The sequence below is a fragment of the Geotrypetes seraphini genome, chromosome 1, assembly GCF_902459505.1.
Source record: "Geotrypetes seraphini chromosome 1, aGeoSer1.1, whole genome shotgun sequence".
NCBI lineage: Eukaryota > Metazoa > Chordata > Amphibia > Gymnophiona > Dermophiidae > Geotrypetes > Geotrypetes seraphini.
In genome coordinates this window covers 67736653-67758253 of record NC_047084.1, presented here as the reverse complement: position 1 = coordinate 67758253, position 21601 = coordinate 67736653, and the positions used below count along the sequence as shown (strand labels likewise).

Below are 21601 nucleotides of genomic sequence, written 5' to 3'. Positions count from 1 at the left end.
ACACCTTAACAAAATCCTGGTCACCGGCATCAAGCTCGCCAAAGATTGATCTGGTTTATTTAACATCAAGATGACATCGTCAGCAAAGAGCAAGATCCTATGTCTCTACTCCCCACATAGGATCCCCTGGATTTCCGAGCGGGACTGCACAAGTTAAGCAAAAGGCTCAATAGAAATAGCGAAAAGTCGGGGCGACAGAGGGCAGCCCTGCCACGTACCCCCGATGTAATTCAAAAGATGAAGAATAGGCACCATTAATATGCAAACAGGCTAATGGGTGATTGTATAAACATTGAACCCAGTCCACAAACCGAGGGGGGGGATACCCAGCTTCTGTAAAACAGCAAATAAGTATGACCAGGATAACCTGTCAAAAGCCTTCTATGAGTTTAAAGAGAACAACAGAGAAGACTCCCCTGACAGTTTCGCCCCCTGAATCACATGCAGAGCCCTGCAGATATTATCGAAAGTATTCTGTCCCATAATGAACCCCGCCTGATCCTCATGAATCAGCTTTGGCAAGATCTGTTACAATCTTGCTGCCATGATCTTAGTGAAAATCTTATAGTTAGTTCCTAAAAGGGATATCGGATGATAAGATGCACACTTGTTTGGATCTTTGCCAGGCTTCCTGACCTCTCATTTTCTAAGCAAATCCAACAGACTGCTAAGTCTGTCGCTTCTAACTCTATAATATTACAAAAATTCACCCCTTCCTCTCTGAGCACACTACCCGGGCTCTTGTCCACACTCTAGTAACCTTATACTTAGACTACTGCAATTTACTTCTAACAGGTTTCCCTCTGAATCGCCTCTCCCCCTGCAATCTGTGCAAAACTCAGCTGTATGACTTATCTACTGCTAGCCTCGCTACACTCACCTTAATCCCGTCCTCAAATTACTCCACTGGCTCCCTATCTGCCTCCACATACAGTTCAAACTCCTATTACTAACCTACAAGTGTGTTCATGCCGCAGCCCCTCGGTATCTCTCCTTATATGCTTCCACGAGAACTCCATTCTGCAGATAAACTGCTTTTATCTATACCCTTCTCCTGCACTGCCAATTCCAGACTTTGTTCCTTTCATCTAGCTGCCCCGTATGCCTGGAATAAACTACCTAAATTCATCCAGCACACCCTTTCCCTTACCTTTTTTAAAGCAGACTAAAAACTCACCTTTTTGATTTAGCCTTCAATCCATAACATTTACTGCCTACTACTCACCACCCTAGCCAGCAGATTCCATCCCCCTAATTGTATCCCCACCCTGCCATCCTGTTTGTCTTTTCTGTTTAGATTGTATGCTCTTTTGAGCAGAGATCCTCTCCTTTGTGACTCTTTACAGTGTTGAGTATATCTGGTAGTGCTCTAGAAATAATTAATAGTAGTAATAATGGTACCAAAGGATTAGAGAAGAGCGGATGTGGTCCCTCTCCACAAAAATGGAAATAAGGAAGAAGTAGAAAACTACAGTCTGGTTAATCTGATTTCTGTGGTAAGTAAATTAATGGAAACGCTTTTAAAATGGAGAATAGTGCAAATATGATCAATTTCTTTGACTGGCTGACAAGAGAATTCGATTGAGGGAGAGCGCAAGGTGTGGTGTGTTAAGATTTTAGCAAAGCCTTTGACAGTGTTCCACACAGGTGTCTAATAAATAAACTAAGTGCCCTCAGTAAGGACCCCAAAGTGACAGACTGGGTCAGGAACTGGTCGAGTGTAATGTGACAGAGGGTAGTGGTCAATGGAGATCACTCTGAGGAAAGTGATGTTGCCAGTGTTGTATCTCAAGGTTCGGTTCTTGAGAGATTCCGGAACTTGGAGACAAAGCTGCATGGATGTGTAACTGTTGAGCTCCCACTCCTAGGCATCTGCAGAGCATTTTTAAAGTGATTTTAAAATTTTTCCCTCAGACGCTGATACACCTAATTCTACTCAACAATGACTTCTATCAAGCAAACCAAAATTGAGGCAACTTCAAACCCTGGAGGAAAAGCTAAAAGCTAAAAGGCAAAAGGCAGAACCAACCACACCTTCTAAGATTATGTTACCTTTAGATGCCCTTGACATGATTGAGATGCTTGAGGAACTAAGAATATTAAAGCAATGATTGCAACAAATACTGAACAGCTGACAAACCTAGAACAAAAGATGGATGTGGTAAGCAGCAGTGTGGGGCAATTAGAAAATTGTTGGGAAAATTGAAATGGAGCAGGTACAATTTTAAAATGATCATAAAACTATTCAAGATTTGGAGAAAAGGATGGTGGATATGGAAAACAGATCAAGAAGAAATAATTTAAGAATATTGGGTTTGGCTGAGGGAATTGAAGAGAAGAATGTGGTAGCCTTTTTGGAGAATATACCAAAGATACTCCCCATTAAACTAAAAGAGCCACTGGAGATTGAAAGGGCACACACAATACCAGGTAGAAGGGCTAATGGACAGTCAGAACCTAGACCACTAATTTTTCGTGTACTGCATTTTCAACATGTTTTGGAAATATTAAAAGTTGCATAGGAAAATAGAAACCTAACTTATAAAGACTCAAAGATCCTTTTTTTCCGGACTTTGCAAGGGAAACAGCAAATAAACGCAGACAATTTTTGACAATGAAATCAAAATTACAGGAAATTGGTGCAAGATATGGCCTCTATTATCCTGATGTAATGTGGATCACATATAAAGGTAAAACTTTTCAATTTGAAGACCCTGACAAACTACAAGAATTTATGGAACAGCAAGAAACACCAATGCACTGACTTAACTGGCCTGTGAGATGTGGGGTGCCATCGGAGGAAGTGTTTGGTATGTCTGGACAAAATCAATTTTTTTTTTTTGGGTGAGTTGTGGATAAAGGTAGCTTTAATTTATTGGCTATATGTTTTGATTTAATTCAATGGATATGGCTAATGGTTTCTTTGGACTTTCAACTGCCATGGAACAGAAGATCCAGAGGATATTATAATTACCTGTGAATAAGCTGTGTGATTGGATAAAAATCGATCTCAGCTTCATTCTTAGCGAATGACAAGTTAGAGTTTGCTTGTTCCCTCCTGCTGGAATGTTCTCCAATCAGAGTGCATGAAGTTAGAGACGTCAAAGGAAAGTAAAGGAGAGATTCCAGCCACTACAAATTGAGCATAAGAGGTCAGCCAATATGTAACGAGTGTCGATAATAAGGATTGGACTTGTGGACTAAGTACAGGTGGTGGAGGCTGAATACAAATATAAAATGTAAGAATATGATAGGATTCAGAGGGGAGACAATCACTGCCACTGGCAAGTGGGGGAGCACAGATTGTATTGATCCCCTTGTATGCAAGGCTCTTTCAGCGACTGAGGAGGAATAGAAAATGGGTCTGCATTCTCCTTCCCTCCTCCTTCAATGGAGACCGCCAGTTCAAGTGCACTCCCACCGTTTCTCAGCACTTCGACAGCATCTGCGCCCATCAACCAGATAGCGATGGCTGTTAGTTTCTCATATACTGGGAACATGAATACAACGGAGATAATAGTTTGTGAGAGCTTTGCTTCAGGTCTTTTGCAGAGACCAGGTAATCACAAACATCTGACTCTCCGATGAGATTTTTTGAGTCTCCCCCGAGTCCAGTTTTCTTTGTTTGCTCTGTGGTGTCCATGCCTGAGAATGGACTCTGCCGTCTGCAGGGGATCTGTCACGATGGTAGCGATGGCCTTGGCAACTGCACCGATAACAAATGTTTGACATAAGGAGGGCTGTGCCTGGCTCTTCGGGGGCTGCCATTTCAGCCATTCGGGGAGCATGAACTGGACGGCAGAATTGAGAACCAGTGGCAGAAAGGGGAACGTGCTATTCCGGAGAGCTGGGGGCCCTTTACTTCGTATTGTTGGAAGAAACGCAGTGAGAATGCCCTTGTGGTTGGTTGGCATAGTGTCGTCATTTCGGGATTTGGCTCCCTGTAGCTTCAGCCGGGTGTTTACCACCTGGAGCGGCGTTGTTGCCAGCACATTCACCACACCTGCTGTCATCCCAAGGGTGGGGTCCTTTGTGGCGTTGAACTGTTGCAGATGGCTTTCGGGCTGTTGAAGGCATGGTTAATGATATATTTTTGGCAGACTGTGCTCATTTCATTTTGAGGTTGAAGATCAATGGAGATGTCAGACTAATGAAGTCGGAGAGATCACTTTAAAAAATAAACCAAAAAACGGCCATTGCGCTGAGGCGCCTCTATTGAAAGACACTCGTCGGGGAACTCAAAGGTTTTTGGAGGGATTTCTATGTATTGTGCTAAGATTAATTTAACAGAGTAACTGGTTGGCAGAGTTTGCTCAATGGATTTGAAAATATTTTATAGGAACAAATTTATTTAGTTTTTGGCTAAAGCTATTTAATGTTTATGTTTTCAGGTTGATTGTAATTGACTTCTTATAATTTTTCTCTAAAGCTTGATTAAAGATAAACTAGAGATGTATTTGGTTAGATTTAAAACAAATATGTTTAAGGAATGAAAGTTGTCCCAAAATTGATTTTAATTTAATTTAGATAATATATGTTATGTGCTAATACTTAAAATAGAAAATAGAGTGGGGGTTTTAAAAATGTTTTTAATAAGTACTATGTGAAGAGTTAATATATTCACTTTTTTAAAGGTATATTTATGTTTAGTGGATGTTAGGAAATTTCAAAATTAGTCTTTGATCTGTTTAGGTTCTTTTACTATTACGTGAATATTGGTTGGACAAGGATGTCATGGAATTATAGTTATTAGGTAATTCTATAAATTTCTTTTATTCATGAATTTCATAATAATATTAATAATAATTATTAGTCTTTATTCTGATAATTTAAGAATAATTTTAGAATCCTTTTTTATTTATTATATGTAATATTCAAATTTCTACTGCATTGGAATGTCAATGATAATTTTTAGGGGGAAATACTTAGGATGCCTAGGGGGGTTGGGTTGCTTGTCTATATGTGCGCTTTCAAGTTGTCAAATGTTTTGGGGGGTTGAGGGGCAGGGGGATTTTATGGTAGAGGTATGGACGTGTACTGGTCAAAGGGTGTTGTTAGATATAAATGGAAATAAGGGATATGTTTTGTGGTTCCATTTCCTTTTTAATATGTTATAATGATTTTGAAAATATTTTCTTTAAATGTCAATCGTCTTAATCACCTGATAAAGAGGAAAAAACACTTAACTTCTTAAAAAAACAAAATGCAGATATATACTACATACAGGAAACCCATTTAAATGCCATGGAAGCTAACAAGCTTGAAGGTGGATGGGTTAAACATTGTTTTTTCGCGCCCACTGTAGGGAAAAAAGCTGGGGTGGTCGTCTTAGTAAAAAGTGTTTAGCTACATTTAAACTGATTTTTTACGGATCCCGCAGGTAGATGGTTACAGGTGGATATGAGCTTGGGAAAGATACTCTGAGGCTTATTAATATCTATGCACCTAATTCAATATCTATACCCCTGTTTAAGACTCTGATGAGACCACATTTAGAATATTGTGTAAAATTCTGGAGACTGCACTTTCAAAAAGATATAAACAGGATGGATTCTGTTCAGAGGAAGTACACTAAAATGGTTGGTGGTCTACGTGATAAGATATACAAGAACAGACTTAAAGATCTCAATATGTATACTTTTGAGGAATGGTGTTGCGAGGGGAAATATGATAGGGACATTTACAGTAAATATCTATGTGGCATGAATACACATGAGGTGAATTTATCTCAATTGAAAGGAAACTCCTGAGTGAGAGGGCATAGAATGAGGTTAGGGTGATAGGTTCAGGATATTCTAATGTGGTATACATCATTCAGTGCAGAAAGTGCAAAGAGGCATGTTACATCAGTGAAACAAGCCAAATGCTAAAGACCAGAATCAACCTACATAGATATATTAAGAACTGCAATACCAACCAGGATATCACTTCTATCGGACAACACTTTGGAAAAACTGACCATTGCACCAATGATTTTATAACATAACATAAAATCAACTTATAGATCGCATAACCGTGAGGATCTATGCGGTTTACAAAAGATTAGCCTAAGTCACAAAACGCTGAAGAAATTAATTACCCAGAAATCTAGAGAACAAACAAGTCTTCAAATGCCTTCTAAAATCTTAGTTTGACATGGATAAAAAGAACAGTTGTTTAAAATCTTTGTCCTAGAGGGTGGCCTGGTATGACAGTGTACTTTTGTGATATCTTAAACTTACATCCCTTCACTGAAGAGTAAGCGAAAAGAGCATAAGTTTTGCTGTAGCTTTTTGGATTAAAGACTGAGACTACCTCCAAGAACACAAAACCTTTGAAATCAAAATGATAAGGTATTTTGACACCTACCAGGCCGGACTTAACAGAGTGCTGGGCTTTCTTTCCCACTATAAAGACTTTTAAAATTGCTCTGCCACCTTTCTGTCTCCTCCCACCCACCCCTCTCCCTTCCTATCTCTATCCCTGAAATGCTTTCATTTTTCCTTATATATATTGATATTTGTCAACATTTGCTTATTTCTGATCATAAAAGGCATTGAGTTAGTCCAATAAAAAAGGTATCACGTTACTTCCTTTGTTTTTTGTTTTATTTCTTTATACTACTGGAGTAATCTAAGGAAATACTTTTTTACAGAAAGGTTAGTAGATGCATGGAATAGACAAAAACTGTGTCTGAATTCAAGAAAGTGTGGGACAGGAACATGTGATCTCTTAGGGAAAAGAGGAGGTAGTGGATGTTGCGGATGGGCAGCATGGATGGGCCATTTGGCCTTTATATGCCATCATGTTTCTATGTTTGTAAGGCCTCAAAACAACTCCTAAGGCTGGCCCAATGTTGACCCAATGGGAGCAACCCAGGCTGTCATGTGAATCCTAGTCCTCAAGAAGTACTCAAGAGTAAGCCCTAGCACAGTTACAAGAATCATCAGAGAATCACTTCCCTGAGCTCAACTGACATGGGAAATTTTGCTTTATTCTGACTGATGGAACAGCAAGGCAAGTCAAGCGGTCCAGAGAAAAGCGATGAAAGTGGTAGGGTTTTGTGCCAAAAGAAGTCCGAAGACTAAAAGACATAAGAACATAAGCAGTGCCTCCGCCGGGTCAGACCATAGGTCCATCCTGCCCAGCAGTCCGCTCCCCCGGCAGCCCAAACTGGTCACGACCTGTCTGTATCACCAGAAGAGGCTCCCTTGCCACCTTAGTTTCTCATTTAAGTCCTGTCTTCCTATCGAAGTCCTAACCTTCCGGTCTTGCACATTCACGACCTGGTTTGGTTTCTATACTCATTACTTGGTTAGCTTTCTATACTTGTGTTACATCCCAGCTCCTCCCCCAGTATCCCACGATCCCTTTATCCCTCAGGAATCCGTCCAATCCCTGTACCATACTCTGCCTGATCACTTCCTCCGGTAGCGCATTCCAAGTGTCCACGACCCTTTGGGTGAAAAAAAACTTCCTTGCATTTGTTTTGAACCTATCTCCCTTCAGTTTCTCCGAATGCCCCCTCGTATTCGCTGTCTCTTTCAGTCTGAAGAATCTGTCCCTATCTACCCTCTCTATGCCCCTCATGATCTTGAAGGTCTCTATCATATCTCCCCTGAGCCTCCTCTTCTCCAGAGAGAAGAGCCCCAGCCTATCCAACCTCTCGGCGTATGGGCAGTGTTCCAGCCCTTTTACCATTTTCGTTGCTCTCCTTTGGACTCTCTCAAGTACCGCCATGTCCTTCTTGAGGTGCGGCGACCAATACTGAACGCAGTATTCCAGATGTGGACGCACCATCGCTCGATACAATGGCATGATGACTTCCCGTGTTCTGGTTGTTATGCCCTTCTTTATGATGCCCAGCATCCTGTTGGCTTTTTTCGAGGCTGCTGCGCACTGTGCAGATGGCTTCAGTGATGCATCCACCAGCACACCCAAGTCTCTCTCAAGTCTGCTGTCTCCCAACAATACCCCCCCCCCCCAATTTGTAGTTGAACAATGGGTTCTTTTTCCCTATATGCATGACCTTGCATTTGTCCACGTTAAAGCGCATTTGCCATTTGTTTGCCCAGTCTTCCAGCTTGTCCAGGTCCCTTTGTAGGTCCTCACACTCCTCCCTGGTCCTAACTCTGCCGCACAGTTTGGTATCGTCTGCAAATTTTATAACCTCGCCTCCTTTTCCAGGTCATTGATAAATATGTTGAAGAGTAACGGCCCCAGCACCGACCCCTGTGGCACACCGCTTGTGACTCCCCGCCAGTCAGAATATTGACCCTTTACTCCGACCCTCTGCAGTCTACCCGACAACCAGTGCTTGATCCATCTGTGCACATCCCCTCCCACCCCGTGGTTCCACAGCTTCTTAAGCAGCCTTTCATGTGGCACCTTGTCGAAAGCCTTTTGAAAATCGAGGTAAATGATGTCTATGGGTTCCCCATTGTCCACCCGACTGCTTATTCCCTCAAAGAAGTACAGAAGGTTCGTTAGGCACGACCTTCCCTTACAGAATCCGTGCTGGCTTGTTCTCAGTAGGCCATTCCTCTCGATGTGCTCGCAAATGCCGTCCTTGATCATAGCTTCCACCATCTTCCCTATAATTGAAGTCAGGCTCACCGGCCTGTAGTTCCCGGGGTCACCCCTCGATCCCTTCTTGAAGATAGGTGTGACATTTGCCAATTTCCAGTCCTCTGGTACCTCACCAGTTTTCAAGGATAGGTTGCAAACATGCTGGATTGTGCCCGCTATTTCTTGTCTTAGTTCCTTCAGAACCCTTGGGTGGATCCCGTCCGGGCCCGGTGATTTGCCGCATTTTAGCCTGTCTATCTATTTGAGGACATCCTCCTTACTTACCTCTATGTGCTCCAATTTTTCAGCCTGTTCCCCACTCATGAGCTCCTCTGAGTCCGGTATATTAGATGTGTCTTCGCTCGTGTTCAACCTCTCAGCTACCTCTTTATCCTCCTTAATCACTCCCTTCCTATCCCCATCGTCCAACGGCCCCACCTCCTCTCTCGCTGGTCGCTTCCCCTTAACGTAACTGAAGAATGCCTTGAAGTTTTTCGCCTCCCTGGCCAGCCCCTCTTCGTATTCCCCCTTTGCTTTTCTAACCTCCCGGTGGCATTCCTTTTGGCATTTCCTGTGCGCCTGGTGATTTTCCTCCGTTGGGTCCTCTTTCCATCTCTGGAAGGATACTTTTTTGTCCTTTATCTCCCTCTTTACTTCTGTTGACATCCAAACCGGGTCCTTTGATCGCTTGTTCTTGCAGCCTTTCCTGAAACTGGGGACGTACATTCTCTGTGCTTCCTGCAGGGTGTCCCTGAATAGGGTCCAGGCGCTTCCCACAGTCTCCATCCTAAAGATGTTTCTGAGCTTCCTCCCCACCATTTCCCTCATAGCAACATAGTTCCCTTTCTTGAAGTTCAGCGCAGTTGTTGCGGTCCTCCTTACTATGGGTGTCTCTCTTTCTAATGTGAATCTGATCGTGTTGTGATCACTGTTGCCTAGTGGTCCTCCCACTTCTATCCCTCTTGCAGGCCCCCCTAATCCGTTTAGGATGAGGTCAAGAGTAGTACCCCCTCGCGTCGGTTCTTTGACTAGTTGCTCCATGAAGCAGTCCTTCACAGCTTCTACAAATCCTGTCTCCCTAGTGCAGTTGGAGTGACCCGTACTCCAGTCTATTCCCGGGTAGTTGAAGTCCCCCATCACTGTTACACTTCCAGTCCTGCATTCCTGTCTCAACATGTACATTCTGGCAGAGAGGAGGGGCAGGGGTGATAAAGATACAGACATTTAAATATTTGAAAGGTATTAATATAGGACCAAATCTTTTCCAGAGAAGGGAAATTGGTAAAACTAGAGGACATAAATTCAGGTTAAGGGGTGGTAGACTTTGTTAGGATATTCTTTTTCTCAGAGAGGGTGGTGGATGCCTGGAATGCCCTCCCGAGGGAGGTGATGGAGAGGAAAACTGTGATGGGATTCAAAAAAGTATGGGATGAACGCAGAGAATCGCTAATTAGAATATAAATTGACAAAACTTCACGGTCTGAATCCAGCAAAGAAGATGGTTTAGATAGGCTGGAGTGAGCTTCAACGGCAACCTAAGGATAGTACTGGATAGACTTCTAAGGTCTATGGCCCATAACAAAGAAAAAGGACATTTTAATTTAACCATAAAATTGTAATGCATGTAATGGTTTGAATAGGCTGGAGTGAGCTTCAACGGCAACCAAAGGATAGTACCGGGTAGACTTCTAAGGTCTATGACATAGAAATAACAAAGAAAAAGAACATTTTAATTTCACCATAAAATTGTAATGTATGTAATGGTTTGGATAGGCTGGAGTGAGCTTCAACGGCAACCTGACAGTACCAGGTAGACTTCTAAGGTCTATGACCTAGAAATAACAAAGAAAAATTGTAATGCATGTAATTACAGAGCAGACTGGATGAGCTATGCAGGTCTTTGTCTGCTGTAATTTACTACATGCATGGGATTAACCATGCCCACCAGATCAGGAAGCCTTGCCTATGGCACACACACTGTTGCTGCTAACAAGTTCTCTACCTCCAAAGAACTCAGAATCCCATGGGCAGCCTCTTCTAAAGACAGGGTCAGAGCTGCCCTGCTGTTTCAACTGAAACAAACACACCAGATGGATGATCTTAGCAGAGTAATCACTCTGATCCAGTGGCGTACCTAGGGTATGTGGCACCCGGGGCCCATCATTTTTTGACAACCTCCCCCCCCCCCCCCCACCATGTAAAAAAATATTTTTTGTAATGACCATGAAATGGAATAAATGGTCAGAATAGAAACAGGCAGTGAAAATTTTCTTATATTCCAAACATAACATAACATAAATTATGTCTGAATTGTCATGACATCAGAAGTACATATGGAGTAGTTGCAGGTGATACTTGGGACAGTTCTGATTGTGTTAGTTCATTTTTATGTGTTTTTTGAATAGAAGGGTTTTTATTTCTTTTTTAAGGTTTTGCAGTCTGTGGTCGATGTTAATTGGTTGTAGAGTTGGGGGTCGAGTGTTGCAGCTCGAATGGCTAGGAGGTTGTCGAACAGTTTTTTTCTTTTGACGTTTTTGGTTGGAGGGTGTGTGAATGGTACGTGAGTTCTCCTATGTCTGTTTGAAGTGGATTGAATTATTTAGCTGAAGAAATTAGTTACCCCCTCATCCCACACACATTAATTCTCTTCCATTTTTGTTCCCATTATAAAAAACACTGATAAGTTCCCAGAAAAAAATATATTAAAATAAGAAGTAAAAACAAAGGCCCCTACAGATGAGAACATAACATAAGAATAGCCTAACTGGGTCAGACCAATGGTCCATCATGCCCAGTAGCCCATTCTCATGGTAGCCAATCCAGGACACTAATACCTGGTCAAAACCCAAAGAGTAGCAACATTCCATGCTACCGATCCAGGGCAAGCAGACACTTCCCCCATGTCTTAATAACAGATTATGGACTTTTCCTCCAGGAATTTGTCCAAATCTTTCTTAAAACCAGCTACACTATCTGCTTTTACCATAACTTCTGGCCACTTCATTTTTAAGTTTAGATCTTTCCTTTCAAACAGAGACCTTGCTAGATGTCAAATACAGCACAAGGTAACTTCACATGGACTTAGCTGTGCAGGAAATGTGAATCTCCTCATACACCCACCATATAGAGCAAAAATGTGCAAAGGTCTGTTTTTTTTCTTTCAATCACTGCATAGCCACACAAGCAGCGCTGTTATAAACATATTCTGTAGTTCAATGCTAAGGATAACAAAGTTTCCTTCCTTGGACCAGAAGGAGATACTGATAAACCACTGGAAGAGATCCCAAACAACACCCAAAGACCCACTCAGTGTGTGAACCAGTTGAGTGGAGTGGACTAACTGGGGGGTGGAAATGGGCCCGGAGTTTGCTCAGCAGAATTTCCCAGATCACCTCTCAACACATTGACACGCTGCCACCACCACCACTAGGAACACCTCACTGGGTAGACCAGCTATGCTATAAACTTTATAAAACACATTATTATATTTTCTTATAAAGCACATATTTTAACTGAACTCTCTGACATCCTCAGCCTTTCCATTCACAAAAATAGAAGGAAGAAAAGTTCCCATTTCCTGCTGTCTCATGTCCCCGGCCTATACAATATTTTTTTTCTGCAGACCCTTCAAAAGTCTGACCAAATCCTCGTTTCACTTGCATTATAAAGTACTGAGGATGCCATCTCTCCCCAATCCCAGGTCCTAAAGTCTAAGACAGTAGCGCAAACTAATGCTGCCGGATTCAGGAAAAAAAATTTTGATTCGATTCAGCCTATTGAATTGGTTTTTCAATTCGATTTTCCTGCCCAGTTGGGTGATTTTTTTCTAAACTCCTGGTGGGTTTTATAGCTTTTTCACCCCCTTTGGCTTCTCCTAACCACACTGGCGCTGTGATGTAAATAAAATAAAGAAACAAAAAGGACTTTTCCTCTCTCTATTAAATCCTAGCTCACATTTGTAGTCCAACACCAGCTCTGGCAGGATACACATTTCAAATCTGACATATTATAATCACAAAACAGAAAATAAAATTAATTTTTCTACCTTTTGTTGTCTGGTTATATTTCAAATCTTGTTGGTCCAAGGCTCTGGTTTTCTTCTGATAACTTGCTTGCCAGGGTCTCCTTCTTTCTGCATGCTAAACATCCATCTGCCAACTCTGTCCTCCCTTTCCATTTCCCTTCCTTCCCCAGGAAGTCTGGTTTCTTTCCTTTTTTTCATCTCCCTCCACAGATCCACCTTTTCTTAACTACCCTTTCATCCGGCATCTTTCCCTCCTTCCCCACCACCCCAGAGTCCACCATCTCTCCCTTTCTTTTCCCAATTACCCTCCTATCCAGTATCTCTATCCCTCCTCCACATCATCCCTTGTGTCCAATTTCTCTCCCTTTCTGTTCCTTCCCTCCCTAAATCCCATGGTCCATCATCTCTCTCCCTCTCCTCTATTTTCAGACCCATTATTTCTTCCTCCCCCCCCCAAAGTTTGGCATATGCACGTCTCTTTGAACACCCCCTTCCCTCCGTGTACTTCTAAACCAGGGTCCCCCCCAAAGGCCTGTCCCCCCTTAAAGGTCTGCCTGTCCCCCCTTGAAGGCCTGTCCCACCCCCTTGTAGGCCTGTCCCCCCCTTGAAGGCCTGCCTGCCTGTCCCCCCCCCTTGAAGGCCTGCACCCCCCCGAAGGCCTGTCCCCTCATTGAAGGCCTGTCCCACCCCCTTGTAGGCCTGTCCCCCCCCTTGTAGGCCTGTCCCCTCCCTTGAAGGCCTGTCCCCCCCTTGAAGGCCTGCACCACCTTGAAGGTCTGAACCCCCCCCGAAGGCCTGCACCCCCCCGAAGGCCTGCACCCACCTGAAGGTCTGTCCCCCCCCTTGAAGGCTTGCACCCCCCCGAAGGCCTGTCCCCCCCTTGAAGGCCTGCCTGCCTGTCCCCCCTTGAAGGCCTGTGCCCCCCCTTGAAGGCCTGCACCCCCTTGAAGGTCTGCACCCCCCCTGAAGGTCTGCACCCCCCCCCCCCGAAGGCCTGCACCCTCCCCTGAAGGCCTGCACCCCCCCGAAGGCCTGTCCCCCCCTTGAAGGCCTGTCCCACCCCCTTGTAGGCCTGTCCCCCCCTTGAAGGCCTGCCTGCCCCCCCTTGAAGGCCTGCCTGCCCCCCCTTGAAGGTCTGCACACTCCCCCCCCGAAGGCCTGTCCCCCCCCCCTTGAAGGCCTGCCTGTCCCCCCTTGAAGGCCTGCCTGCCTGCCTGTCATCCCCCTCCCCCTTGAAAACCTGCCTGCCTGCCCGCCCGCCCCACCCCCTTGAAAGCCTGCCTAACTGCCCGCCCGCCCCACCCTGAAGGCCTTATGCCCCGACCCACCCCGAAGGACCGCTCGCCCCCCTGGCCTCCCCGCACCACCTATGAAGCAGCCGCAGCAGGATCGCGAAGTCAGCGATCCCTGCGCTGCTTAGGCGCTGCTTCCTGCGCCCCGGTCCCTCCCCTCCTCTGACGTCAGAGGAGGGGCGGGACCGCGGCGCAGGAAGCAGCGCCCAAGCAGCTCAGGGATGCTGACATCGCGATCCTGCTGCGGGCTGCTTCACAGGTGGTGCAGGAAGGTCAGTGGGGCGAGCGGTCCTTCGGGGGTGGGGGGGATCTGAACGGCAAGGCCCGAAGCACCCCCTCAGGGCTGGCACCCCGGGGCGGACCGCCCCTCCTGCCCCCCCTTGGTACGCCACTGCTCTGATCGTCCATATCTAGGTTAACATCCAAAATTCCAGCCTCTTGAGGAGCTGTACCAACTACAGGTTCATGTCTTGTGGAGGCTTAGTGGCAAAGGTAACACACAGTGACCTGACTATGCCGAGCAATAATGGAGCCTTTTGTTCTTGACAGTACTAAAGTGTCCCCAGATAATAGAAAGCCCAAATGGTTTCTACCCCCATGGTCTCCAACTTATAAAGCCTGCCTTATAAATACTGCCTAAACCATAACTCCCTGTGAACCTATTCAATAGTTCTCTAATCATAACCACATTTAAAAATAAACTACCTTTGACAAAATCCCAAACATCCCTTCATGGTAACCACCCTAACACCAATCCCTTTTACAACCCCATGATCAGTGTATGTGAAGAGCAGGTCCAGACTTTGACCTCTGGCATAATTAAAAATGATAAAAAAAATTACTGTTAAATGATGTGCATATTATCACTGTTAACCAACTGGCTTATTATATTTCTTCTTACAATGACAAGGTAATTTCATAAATTAAATAATTTCTCCTTGATGATGTTGGTGATGATGTTGATAATATTTGGCCTACCTTTCCCTATGATACTTATGGTATTATTTATTTTAAAATATGATAAGTTCATAAACGAAAGACCTTTCAATCTAAGCAAATACTTGAAGTAAACAAGAGAAATAGTTACCTATTGCTCTAATCATAGGGGGTAATTTTAACACTTTTTGCTTGTGCCATTTTTACATTTATATTGGTCTAGAATTTAAATTTGGAAATATAAAGGCAGTGCTTTATTTTCCCCTAGAAAAAAAAGGTGCCAGTACTCATGCAGAGCCCAACCTAAGGGGGTAGGTTAAGCAGGATTGTTTTTCAGCATGTTCAGTGTATGCGGCCAACCCAGAATTAGCTCTAGAAGGTGGCTGCCTCTGAAGCTGAGGGTTACAGGTTTGTGGCTTGATGATACATCAATTGAAGAAAAACCCAACAACCTGGGGGATTTTGAGTGAGAAAGTAATGGAGTAGAAAGAACATTTTGGAAGGCAGAAAAAGGTGTCAGTACTCTGCACCGATGCATATTGGCTGGAAAAATAAAGCCCTGTGAAAAGGAGATACTGTAACTTAAAACTGCAGTCTAAAATTTTACTAGCTGAAATTCTGTAAATGTACCCCTATCCCTCAGTACCTTTGGCACTAGATTTTACTTTTCTAATCAAATGTGTAGTATAAAATAGTAGTACAATTAAAACATGCCATCTATTGTATGAATGTAAAACAAGAAGAGTTTGATCTGGGTAGGAATAACCCTTTGGGCCCTAGACAAGCAATTGTCTTGAGCCACCATTGTAATATAATTACCTTTAAAAACTCTAAAACTTGGAGCGTTATGTGGTTCTATATGTCGAGGAAAATCATCAGAGGAGGAAGCAGTAGGTAAAAAGCATTGCTTACTGACACCTTGGATGATTGGAGGACAATGTATACAAAGTAGGGAGAATAAACAGTCTTCTGCAGGCAAATAGTGGCTCTGGCCCTCTGCCCCCCCCCCCCTTGCACCAACAGCTGACTTGCCTGGTCAAAACTCTGCGTTAGGAGTTACTGGGTCATTTCAAATTTGGTTGTCTCTCTTATAAAGTACTCAACAGATTACTACCCTCCTACCTTACTAACCAATTTTGCTTCTCCACACTAGGTCAAACCACAAGACCTCACTCATTTTTTTTCCTTTCCACCACTTAAAGGTATTACCCACAAAAGATTTGTGTCCAAACTTATTGCCTATCAAGCTGCTTCAAGAGACCCAGATTGGAGCCATTTAGTTCTATCCTCAACCTCGTATATGCATTTTAGAAAATCCTTAAAAACATCTCAAAATAAACAATCCTAATTTAAAATAACTTTTCCTGTTACTAAAAATTCTTCCATTCTTTCATTCTTTTACTCCTTATGTTACAAATTTTATTTGCTATATCTTTGTAAACCGCTTAGAACTGTAAGGCTTATGCGGTATATAAATAAGTAATTGTTATGTTATGTTAGCTTCCCAAAAGAGACCCTCCTAAATGTTTGAATCCTAGGCACATGCCTAGTTTGTCTATGCCTTAATCAATGATCTGCAATGTTTGAAGTAGGGATATTTTTGCCACTTTAAACTTGCTTTCTGCAAGTTCTGAATATAGTGCTCCCCTGCAAATTCGCGGTCCCGATCATTTGCGATATTTTCTGACCGCGAAGGGGAAGCAGGAGAGGGCAGCCAGAGTGCCGGCGAGTGAAGGAAATCATTCGTGGTATGCTCCAACCGCCTCTTCCTGTACTAAAGTCTGGCCTCACCAATCAGGAGCTTTGTGTCAAAGCAGCTCCTGATTGGTGAGGCCCGATGTTAGTACAGGAAGAGGTGGTCGGAGCATACAGCGAGTGATTTCCTTCGCTCGCCGGCATTCCAGCTGCCCTCTCCTGCCTCTCCAGCTGCCCTCTCCTGTCTCCCCTGCCTAAAAACCATATTTGCGGTTTTTCAACGTTCACAGGAGTTCCTGGAACGGAATCCCCGCGAATATCGGGGGAATACTGTATTCAATTTGTAATACATTTTTTAAAATGCTTGAGTGCACCATTTTTTGGCATTAAAATATCTTCTTTTCTTCTAGGATACAGGTATTAGTGTCAGGAAAAGGGTCATCAAGATTCTGCGAGATATCTGCATCGCACAACCAACATTTCCCAAAATTACAGAGATGTGTGTGAAAATGATACGTAGAGTCAATGATGAAGAAGGCATTAAGGTAGAGAAGAATATATTTTCAAGGATGACTGCAAGAGGCTTTATTAAGAATATTAGAGAAAATAAACTCTGTAATTAGCTGCCTTTGAGTTTGTATTGACTAGTGGTTATATAATATTTCAGTGATCCCTGAAGATTTAGCTATTTGGCCAAGCCTAAAAAGATTAGTAAGATGTGATGATGAATTATAAACCTGTCAAAAACAACAAAGATACTGGTGGCACCATATACACTAGCCATTTGATTAAGGCATGAACTTTTGAGGACTAGCATTTACAGCATCAGTAGCAAGACTAAGGGCTCCTTTTACAAAGGTGCGCTAGCGTTTTTAGCACACACACTGGATTAGCGTGTGCTAGCCAAAAAATTATCACCTGCTTAAAAGGAGGCAGTAGCGGCTAGTGTGCGCGGCATTTTTGCGCATGCTAAAACTGCTAGCACACCTTTGTAAAAGGAGTCCTGTTAATGCCAGTAAGGTTCTATGTTAAATGACTCATCGCGCGCTAAAATCGCTAGCGCACCTTTGTAAAAGGAGACCTAAGTCAATGCCAGTAAGGTTCTATGTTAAGTGACCCATTTTATTTACAATGATTGTAGTATTATTAATAATTGTCCCTGCCTTTTAGATTGAAGGTAGTTTCCTTAAATGATTTCCATAAGTAAAAAGCTAAAATGCTGTTTGAAAATGATCCACCATTTATGCAAGTAAAATATGCACATATTGCAACAATGTGTCTCATGTAACGTACTCCTGGATTGGATAGGAGCTGAAGCATATACACTTTTCTGTGTTGCTTTTTTAAATTCAATATTTACAGTATTCAGTTTTTTGATGACTAGAAAAGTATACACTTGATAAAGAAAAACACTGCTGATCAAAATAAAATAATAAGGGTGCTACACAGATCACAGCCAGGGAGTAAACTATGTTAAGACCCTAAAGCAGGGTTCTAAAGGAAAATAAAATACAACTATAATATGAAATAAAGGCCCAACCATCACATACTCATACCATAAAGCCCTCCTAGCTACCTGTTCTCAAGTTTTCTCCTGAGGTAATACTGGAAGCTCCAACTTCTTAGCATCCAACTAGAACTTCAGTTTTTGTGGGTTGAAGAAGATATATCTAGCAAATGAAACTATTACCAGACATTTACAGAACAAACAGAATTGTAAATCTCTCAGGGTTTCCACAGTTTGCCTCATGCTTGGTGCAGGTTTCTGGGTCTTGCTGCATCTTGTCAGATAGATCAGACATTTCAGCCATCATGCTGTGGCTTTCTTCAGGTTATGCTGTGAAGTCTGCAGTTTGTCTTTATATAGTAGGTCCTCAAATCCGATTGGTTGGGGCTTGAGGTGAATGAGGCAGGAAAGTCCTTTGAATTTGAATTTTAGTGGGAAAGTCCATTGGTCACTGATTTGAATTTTGTTGGTCTGTTTTTCCCCATAGATAGCTGAAATGTCAGTTCTATCTGACAAGATGCAGTGAGACTCAGAAACCTGCAACAAGCACAATTGTAATTAGTCACCCAGGGTCAAAACCTCCTGCCTCATAGTTAAGTTTCTTGTTATTCTCTTGAATAGATAACTAATATCAGGGAATATCAAAATCTTCCTCTCCATTTGCTTTTTAGTTAAAAAATGTATCTACAAAAAAAGGAGATATAAGGTTGAACTTCATTCTGCAGTGATTTTAAAATGCACATATTTTGAAAAATAGTGCAGAGTGCATGGGTAAAATATACCTGCGTACTTTGGAGCAGTATGGGTAGTTTTAAAATTACCCTCTCTATGTATAGATTTTCCTTTATAAAATTTACTTTTTTTGGGGGGGAGGGGGATTGATAGATTTGTGTATCAGCTATAAAAATTAATTAACTCTGCTCACTTATTACAAGAGAGCTTGTAATAAGTAATTGGTGTAAGAAGGATGATATAAGTACATAAGTAGTCGCCTCCGCCGGGGCAGACCAGAGGTCCATCCAGCCCAGCGGTCCGCTCACGCGGCGGCCCATCAGGCATATTGCCTGGTCAGCGGTCCCTGACTAATTTTATTGCCTACCTCTACAGTTATCTCTAAACCTTCCACTGCTCTTATCTGTACCCCTCAATCCCTTTGTCTTCCAGGAACCTATCCAGGTCTTCCTTGAAACCCTGTACTGTGCTATTTCCTATCACGGCCTCCGGAAGGGTGTTCCATGTGTCCACCACCCTCTGTGTGAAAAAGTACTTCCTTGCGTTTGTTTTAAACCTGTCCCCCTTCAATTTCATCGAGTGACCCCTTGTTCTTGTGGTTTCTTTCAAATTGAAAAATCTGTCTTTGTCAACCTTTTCGATGCCCCTCAGGATCTTGAAGGTCTCTATCATATCTCCTCTGAGTCTCCGCTTTTCCAGGGAGAACAACCCCAGCTTCTTCAGTCTGTCAGTGTATGTAAGGTTTTCCATACCCTTAATCAGTTTAGTTGCTCTTCTCTGGACTCCCTCAAGCATTGCCATGTCCTTTTTGAGGTACGGTGACCAGTACTGTACACAGTATTCCAGATGCGGGCGCACCATAGCCCGGTACAGTGGCAGGATGACTTCCTTCGTTCTGGTCGAGATACCCTTCTTAATGATACCTAACATTTGGTTTGCTTTCCTCGAGGCTGTGGCGCATTGTGCCGACGCCTTCAATGTCGTGTCTACCATCACTCCCAAGTCTCTTTCCAGATTACTGACCCCTAGCATTGATCCCCCCATTTTGTAAGTGAACATCGGGTTCCTTCTCCCTATATGCATGACCTTGCATTTCCCAACATTGAAGCTCATTTGCCACTTTTTCGCCCATTCTTCCAATGTCGTAAGATCCCTTTGGAGATTCTCGCAGTCAACCGTGGTTTCAACCTTGCTGAATAGTTTGGTGTCATCTGCAAATTTGATGACCTCGCATTTTGTTCCCTCCTCCAGGTCGTCAATGAATATGTTAAACAGGAGCGGTCCCAGCACCGATCCTTGAGGAACCCCGCTCGTGACCCCTTGCCAGTCCGAGTAATGGCCCTTTACACCAACCCTCTGCTTCCTGTCTGCCAGCCAGTTTTTGATCCATCGGTGGACCTCCCCGTGCACCCCATGGTTCCATAGCTTCCTGAGCAACCGCTCATGTGGTACCTTATCGAAGGCTTTTTGGAAGTCTAGGTAAATTATGTCTATGGGTTCTCCTTTGTCCACCTGGTTGTTTACCCCCTCAAAGAAGTACAACAAGTTTGTGAGGCACGACCTACCCTTGCAGAACCCATGCTGGCTCGACCTTAGCTGTCCATTTTTTTCGATATGGTCACAGATGCTGTCCTTAATCAGTGCCTCCATCATCTTTCCCGGGACCGATGTGAGGCTTACCGGCCTATAGTTTCCCGGGTCGCCCCTCGAACCCTTCTTGAAGATGGGCGTGACATTAGCTATTTTCCAGTCCTCCGGGATCTCTCCAGTTTTTAGGGATAGGTTGCATATTTGCTGAAGTGTCTCTGCTATTTCATTTCTTAATTCCTTGAGCACCCTTGGGTGAATGCTATCCGGACCTGGCGACTTGTCGCTCTTTAGCTTGTCTATCTGCCTGAGGACATCCTCCTGGCTCACCTCTAATTTGACCAGCTTGTTATCTTGATCTCCATTTTCTATTTCCTCTGGTTCCGGAATGTTGGATGTGTCCTCCCTCGTGAAGACCGACGTAAAGAAGTCATTTAACTTGTCAGCTATTTCTTTTTCCTCCCTCACTACTCCCTTTCTATCCCCATCATCCAAGGGCCCCACTTCCTCCCTCGCTGGTTGCTTCCCCTTTACGTACCTGAAGAATGATTTGAAATTTTTTGCCTCTCCCGCTAGTCTCTCTTCATATTCCCTCTTTGCTCTCCTAACCACTCGGTGGCACTCCTTCTGGCTTTCCTTGTGTTCCTTTTGGTTGGCCTGCGTTTGATCCTGTTTCCATTTTTTGAACGATGCTTTCTTGTTACTGATCGCCTTTTTTACAGCTGCCGTTATCCATGCTGGGTTCTTTATTCGATTTTTCTTGCACTCTTTTCTGAACCTGGGGACGTACAGGTTCTGTGCTTCGTGCACCGTACGCTTGAGCAGGGTCCAGGCGCTTTCTACGGACTCTACCTTCCTTGTGCTGCCGTTGAGTTTCTTCCCCACCATTTTCCTCATTGCATCATAATTCCCTTTTCTGAAGTTGAGCGCTGTTGTTGTGGTTCTTTTCACCCTGGATGATCCCAGTTCTAGTCTGCACTGGATCATGTTGTGATCGCTGTTTCCCAGTGGGTCTAATACCGCTACTTCCTTTGCAGGTCCCCCCAGTCCACTGAAGATTAGATCAAGAGTAGCTTCTCCTCGTGTAGGTTCCATGACCAGCTGTTCCAGGAAGCAGTCCCTCGTGGCTTCCAGGAATTTGGTCTCTCTCTCGCAACTTGAGTGCCCGATACTCCAGTCTATCCCAGGGTAGTTGAAGTCTCCCATCACCAGCACACTTCCATTTTTGCATACCTGCCGCAGTTCCGTCTCCAGGTCCCGGTCGATTTCTTCCGATTGGCC

General features: G+C 43.6%; 1 protein-coding gene and 1 pseudogene across 1 annotated transcript in view; one reads left to right on the top strand and one right to left on the bottom strand.

The window, feature by feature from the left end:
* The window catches only part of NIPBL (NIPBL cohesin loading factor), a 1354860-nt gene that overhangs the window by 1069975 nt on the left and 263284 nt on the right, over positions 1–21601 (top strand). The window contains 1 exon segment of the mRNA XM_033932779.1: positions 16905–17039. Within this exon segment, the coding sequence (XP_033788670.1) occupies positions 16905–17039 (135 nt within the window).
* Positions 3273–10486, bottom strand: LOC117356783 (annotated as a pseudogene).